General features: G+C 47.4%; 1 protein-coding gene across 1 annotated transcript in view; it reads left to right on the top strand.

The window, feature by feature from the left end:
* Positions 1-369: 369 nt before the first annotated feature.
* FLVCR1 (FLVCR choline and heme transporter 1) overlaps positions 370-7,279 on the top strand; it is a 29,951-nt gene continuing 23,041 nt past the window's right edge. The window contains exon 1 of the mRNA XM_065401799.1: positions 370-1,014. Within this exon, the coding sequence (XP_065257871.1) occupies positions 385-1,014 (630 nt within the window). The 5' untranslated portion in view covers positions 370-384. The remainder of the gene's footprint in view (positions 1,015-7,279) is intronic.

Genomic DNA, 7,279 nt, shown 5'->3' with positions numbered 1-7,279 from the left:
GGGGGGAGACCCTCTCTCCAGTCCCGGCTCAGGCCCGGCCGCCCTCCTGTGACCTCCCTGGCCCGGCCCTTCGCCCTCCAGCGGGTTGTGGGAGGAGGGGCGGGGGCAGCGGGCGGGACTGGGCAGCTCCAGGCTTAGTGCCCGCGGGCACGGGGAGAGCGGGAGGGGCAAGGGGAGGTCGCAGGCGCTCTCCATAGGTACGGTGAAAGGATGGAGTAGGAGCTCCGCCCCTCTCCTGTGATTGGACGACCGGCTTCGGCGAGCCTGCTGGGCCGGGGAAGAGCCGCGTGCGCGAGAGGACTGGTGCAGGGACTCTCCCCGCCGGGCATCGGTGCCTTGTTTCCCGGCGAGCGGCGCGGGAAGCTGGGCGGGGAGGGCGCGGCCATGGCTGGGGACGGGGCGGAGGAGGAAGATGAGGAGGGGGAAATGCTGGCGGGGCCCCCGCCGCAGCCCAATGGGTTCCTCCCGGGGAAGGAGGCCGAGCGCGGCAGCCACGCGGCCGGGGCGGATGCTGGGGCGCTCCCGGAGGCGCAGGCCATGCTGCCTTCCCCGGGCTCGGGCGTGGCGCGGCCGCCCATCCGGCTCTCCCGGCGCAGGCTGGTCGTGCTGGCCGTGTTCAGCCTCTACTCGCTGGTGAACGCCTTCCAGTGGATCCAGTACAGCATCCTGAGCAGCGTCTTCGTGCACTTCTACCGCGCCTCCTACACCCGCGTGGACTGGCTCTCCATGGTCTACATGGTGGCCTACGTGCCGCTCATCCTGCCGGCCACCTGGCTGCTGGACACCCGCGGCCTGCGCCTCACCGCCCTGCTGGGCTCCGGCCTCAACTGCTTGGGCGCCTGGCTGAAGTGTGCCAGCGTCCGGCAGGACCTCTACCCGCTCACCCTGCTGGCCCAGACCGTGTGCGCGGTGGCCCAGGTCTTCATCCTGGGGCTGCCCTCCCGCATCGCCGCTGTCTGGTTTGGGCCTAAGGAAGTGTCCACTGCCTGCGCTGTGGCCGTGCTGGGCAACCAGGTGAGCGGAGGGGAGAGCATGGGAGGACCTGGGGCAAAGGGGAGGGGAGAGAGCTAAAGGGGAAAGGGAGCAAAAGATCGGGGGAGGGGGGGAGGAATGGGTTGTGTAGGAAGGTGGGAGTCAGGTTTGTGCCCTTCTTTTAAAAAAAAGAAATGCCAGGTTGAGTCGTGGGGGAAGAGGGGTAGGTCACTGTTCATCAGTGCAGCAGCCACAAATCCATGGTTTAGAAGGGAGAAATCAAGGTGAAGGAAATCCAGACAGAAGGAGGGGAAGAGAAGAATCTGGTTGAAATTGGGTAAAATCTCAGAAGGGGCTGATGGGAGGGACGGGACACACTTTGATAATGTTGTATTTTTGCGTGCTCGCTTTTGTAATATAGCATACAGAGTTGATGTTGTTTGAATGAGGAAAATTCAGACCCAAGAGAGATTTTCCATTGATACGCACACAGCAAAATCCTTTATCACAAGAAGGCGAGATTTAAAATCCAGTACTTTTTTGTGCATCCTCCCCACAAACTGAGTTTTTTTCCTTGCAGATGAGTGTGGCAGGCCTACATAGGGGAAAATCTGCTGGCATTGTATCAGAAACCTGACTGCTCTGATCCAGCATCTTTTCTGAAGTTTTCAAGGGCACATGGGTGTTAGAGGCTGATTATAATTTAATGGAGGTTTTGGCTGATGTATTTCTTTTAAACTAAATAAATGTTATAGAAGCTAAATTATCTGTCCCTTATAATTCAATATGGCAAGTACTTAAACAAACCATATCAGAGAATAAAACTGGGGTAACATCACCAAGTAACTTACAAAGAGCTTGTTTCAAATATGTACAGCATGGTTCAATTTTTAATAGAGTTTTTCACTAATCCAGTGAAAGTTAGGTAAGCAGTGAAGAAAAACTAATGGAGAAACAAGCTTTAGTTGAGACTTGTAATGAGGTGAAAGGTCTGTTTAGCTTTATGTTAAATGACTGTGATTATCATTTTCCCAAACAAAAAGCAGAGAAAATAAATACTATAACAAATACTACTATAATACTGCAGCATCAGGGGTGTGTGTGGGGGGGAGAAGATGGTGGGGGATGAAAGTCATGTGGAGATGTAGGCAGGGCTTGTGGTCTGAGGGTGAGCCTGGGGCAAACTATCATCCAGTCCTGAGTCGAGCCATCCTTGCATCAAGGCTCGCCTTCGTGTGCTAGGCTACTTAGGCATTAGCTCTGTGAAATCCCTTTAAGAACTGATTACCCCCATTCCCTGCGCACATCCATGACTCCACATCTCAAACCGTCATGTGTTGTTTCTATGGGGGACGCCATATGGAGGTGGGATGCTTGGGGTAGGCAAGAGGGTCTGCCCCATTCATGCTCCTAAACTCAAGTAGAAGTCTTCATTCTCACCAGCTGTAGTCCTGGTCTGATGAACCTGTTCAGGATGAACAGACTGGGATTGTCCTTTGGTGAGCCTCAGAAGTCTTGCCAGGACGACTGGAGAATTCATGAGAGGAGCTGGTAATTTCACTCTTGTGGAAGTTCAACTGGAAGTCTTCTTACCCCACCATAAGAGTGAGTTAGTTAGTTAGTACTAAGGCTACGTTTTAGTCACGGGTATTTTTAGTAAAAGTCATGGACAGGTCACGGGCAGTAAACAAATATTCATGGCCCATGACCTGTCCATGACTTGTACTATATTCCCTTAACTAACACTTGGGCTGGGGGACCGTGGGTGCACTGGGGTGGTGGTCGGGGGGGGCACCGCAGGGACTGGGGGGTGGTTTGGAACCCCCATTAGTGCTAGGGCAGGGGGAGGTTTGGCAGGGCTGGCAAGCTCCCTACTCAGTTCCGGGTGTCCCTGCAGCTCCTAGGGGGAGGGAAAGCCAGTGGGGGCTCCCTGCGCTGCCCCTGCCATGAGCTCTGGCTCCGCAGCTCCCATTGGCCGGGAACCACAGCCAATGGGTGCTGTGGTGGTGGCACCTGCAAGCATGTGCAGCGTACGGAGCCCCCTGGCTCCCCCACTTAGGAGCTGCAGGGACATTCCGGCAGCTTCTGTGGAGCTTCCTCGAGGTAAGCGCTTCCCCGCACCCCAGCCCTGTGCCCCCTCCCACACCCAAACTGCCTCAGCAGCGGCCGGTGCTGCTTGCCCAGGGGCTGCCTGATGTGCTCGGGCAGCCCTGGAGCCAGCCGCACCAGTCACTGCAGAAGTCACAGAGGTCACGTGATCTCCGTGACCCATGCGCAGCCTTAGTTAGTACCCATTATGTCTCTGGCGTTTAAGGCAGTGAGGAAACTCCTCCACTCCTGTCTGTTTCTGGCAAGTCTTTCAGTGGTTCCCCAGCTGTGCCCCAGGTTTTTCAGCTCAACTTCCACATCTCTCTGCTGTTTTGGGGCAGCCTCATTTTTGCTTGCCTTCAGGTGTCCATCTTGTAGCTATTCTGGTGATGGAATCAATTTCCAGCCGAAGCGCATGGCCAATCCATCTCCAGTGCCTCCTGGTAATGATGATACTCATATCTTCTTTGCTGCACTGTGTGAATAGGAGTACTTGTACTCCTGTTCTAACACGGCTGCTACTCTGAAACCTGTGTGAATAGGTCTCCCAGTGTGTGGGGGATGGAGAGGTAAAGATCGGAGGATGTAGACTTCCCCCATAACCTTGCTCCCCTGCATCCCCACTGTGTTTTGCCTGTGGCCACAAAATGGTAAAACTCCCATCACCTTCACTGGTGCGGGCTCAGGCCTTTGGTGAATTTGAAAAAGGTAACCGGGATTTAAAATATTTTCCCTTCCTGTGGCTCATAGTGACCTAAATTAGATAGGTTTCAGAGTAGCAGCCGTGTTAGTCTGTATCCGCAAAAATAACAGGAGTACTTGTGGCACCTTAGAGACTAACAAATTTATTAGAGCATAAGCTTTCGTGGGCTACAACCCACTTCTTCGGATGCATATAGAGTGAACCATATATTGAGGAGATATATATACACACACATACAGAGAGCATGAACAGGTGGGAGTTGTCTTACCAACTCTGAGAGGCCAATTAAGTAAGAGAAAAAAAACTTTTGAAGTGATAATCAAGATGGCTCAGTACACTGAGTACACTGAGCCATCTTGATTATCACTTCAAAAGTTTTTTTTCTCTTACTTAATTGGCCTCTCAGAGTTGGTAAGACAACTCCCACCTGTTCATGCTCTCTGTATGTGTGTGTATATATATCTCCTCAATATATGGTTCACTCTATATGCATCCGAAGAAGTGGGTTGTAGCCCACGAAAGCTTATGCTCTAATAAATTTGTTAGTCTCTAAGGTGCCACAAGTACTCCTGTTATTTTTGCTAAATTAGATATGCATTCTAGGTTATTACAGGCAGAGCTGGTATCAGTGTTTATAGTTAAGATTGTGTAAGACTTTCCATGATAAGACTTTCTTCATTTGCTTATAAGTTTTTAGTTTTTTATTTTGTTTAAAATTTTCTGGGAATTTATCAATGTTTATAACAAAAAATAAAAAAACAGGTGAAAATCATTCCCCAGAAAATTGTGAAGTTAATTTTCTGCAAATATTAGGGGACGGGAGGATAGAAAAAGGCAACAAATTGAGAAAAGTAAGAGTGTTGAAAGCAAAAGATTGGAGAAAGCTACTAGGGAAGAGGCTGTTCTAGATTTGATTTTGACAAATAAGGAAGAACTGGTTGAGAATTTGAAAGTGGAAGGCAACTTGGGTGAAAGTGACCATGAAATGGTAGAGTTTATGATTCTAAGGAATGGTAGGAGGGAGAACAGCACAATAAAGACAATGGATTAAAGAAGGCAGACTTTAGCAAACTCAGAGAGTTGGTAGGTAAAATCCCATGGGAAGCAAGTCTAAGGGGAAAAACAATTGAAGACAGTTGGCAGTTTTTCAAAGAGACATTATTAAGGGCACAAGAGCAAACTATCCCACTGTGTAGGAAAGATAGGAAGTATGGCAAGAGACCACCCTGGCTTAACCAGGATATCTTCAATGATCTAAAACTCAAAAAAGAGTCCTACAAAAAGTGGAAACTCGGTCAAATTACAAAGGATGAATATAAACAAATAACACAAGTACAGAGGGACAAAATAAGAAAAGCCAAGGCACGAAACGAGATCAAACTAGATAGGGACATAAAAGGAAACAAGAAAAAAATTCTACAAATACATTAGAAGCAAAAGAAAGACCAAGGACAGAGTAGGCCTGTTACTCATAGAGGGGGGGGGGGGGAAGACAATAACAGAAAACGTGGAAATGGCAGAGGTGCTTAATGACTTCTTTGTTTCGGTTTTCATCAAGAAGGTTGGTGGCGATGGGACGTCTAACATAGCGAATGCCAGTGAAAATGAGGTAGGATCAGAGTCTAAAATAGGGAAAGAACAAGTCAAAAATTACGTAGACAAGTTAGATGTCTTCAAATCACCAGGGCATGATGAAATGCATCCTAGAATACTCAAGAAATTGACTGAGGAGATATCTGAGCCATTAGCAATTATCTTTGAAAAGTCATGGAAGACGGGAGACATTCCAGAAGACTGGAAAGGGGCAAATATAGTGCCCATCTATAAAAAGGGAAATAAGGACAACCCGGGGAATTACAGACCAGACAGCTTACCCTCAGTACCCAGAAAGATAATGGAGCAAATAATTAAGCAATCAATTTGCAAACACCTAGAAGATAATAAGGTGATAAATAACAGTCAGCATGGATTTGTCAAGAATAAATTGTGTCAGACCAACCTGATAGCTTTCTTTGATAGGGTAACAAGGCTTGTGGATGGGGGGAAGCGGTAGATGTGATATATCTTGACTTTTGTAAGGCTTTTGATACTGTCTCGGATGACCTCATAAACAAACTGGGGAAATACAACCTAGATGGAGCTACTATAAGGTGGGTGCATAACTGGTTGGAAAATCGTTCCCAGAGAGTAGTTATCAATGGTTCACAGTCATGCTGGAAGGGCATAACGAGTGGGGTCCCGCAGTTGGTTCTGGATCTGATTCTCTTCAGTATCTTCATCAATGATTTAGATAATGGCATAGAGAGTACACTTACAAAGTTTGCGGACGATGCCAAGCTGGGAGGGGTTGCAAGTGCTCTGGAGGATAGGATTAAAATTCAAAGTGATCTGGACAAACTGGAGAAATGGTCTGAAGTAAATAGGATGAAATTCAATAAGGACAAATGCAAAGTACTCCACTTAGGAAGGAACAATCAGTTGCACACATACAAAATGGGAAATGACTACCTAAGAAGGAGTACTGCAGAAAGGGATCTGGGGGTCATAGTGGATCACAAGCTAAATATGAGTCAACAGTGTAACTCTGTTGCAAAAAAAGCAAACATCATTCTGGGATGTATTAGTAGGAGTATTGTAAGCAAGACACGAGAAGTAATTCTTCCGCTCTACTCTGCGCTGATTAGGCCTCAACTGGAGTATTGTGTCCAGTTCTGGGCGCCACATTTCAGGAAAGATGTGGACAAACTGGAGAAAGTCCAGAGAAGAGCAACAAAAATGATGAAAGGTCTAGAAAACATGACCTATGAGAGAAGATTGAAAAACTTGGGTTTGTTTAGTCTGCAGAAGAGAAAACTCAGAGGGGACATAACAGTTTTCAAGTACATAAAATGTTGTTACAAGGAGGAGGGAGAAAAATAGTTGTTCTTAACCTCTGAGGCTAGGACAAGATGCAATGGGCTTAAATTGCAGCAAGGGTGGTTTAGGTTGGACATTAGGAAAAACTTCCTAACTGTCAGAATGGTTAAGCACTTGAATAAATTGCCTAGGGAGGTGGTGGAATCTCCATCATTGGAGCTTTTTAAGAGCAGGTTGGACAAACACCTGTCAGGGATGGTCTAGATAATACTTTGTCCGGCCTTGACTGCAGGGGACTGGACTAGATGACCTCTTGAGGTCCCTTCCAGTTCTGATTCTAAAAGCAGTTAATGCTGCAGTTTATTTCATGACCCGTACGTTAACAGTATGTACATGTGTGTATCTTCCACTGCATTGGCTTACTTTGACACCCTTGTGTTTACACTTAGATGTGTTTGTTAATTAGTCTACCTAATTTATTGTGTTTTCTTAACATAGTAAATATTCTCATGTACTTGTGTGGTCCAAAGTTCATGTGAAAATCAGTAAAAACCAAATCGCTTTTGTAAAACCTAGGAATTTTTCAGTAAAAATCAGTAATATTTGGGGAAGCACTGAAATGTCTCCTGCCAATGTGAGTGCCTTGTTATGATGAAACAG

Source organism: Emys orbicularis, chromosome 3 (assembly GCF_028017835.1).
Source record: "Emys orbicularis isolate rEmyOrb1 chromosome 3, rEmyOrb1.hap1, whole genome shotgun sequence".
NCBI lineage: Eukaryota > Metazoa > Chordata > Testudines > Emydidae > Emys > Emys orbicularis.
The sequence above is the reverse complement of the archived record's forward strand: the minus strand, read 5'-3'. Positions and strand labels throughout refer to the sequence as shown.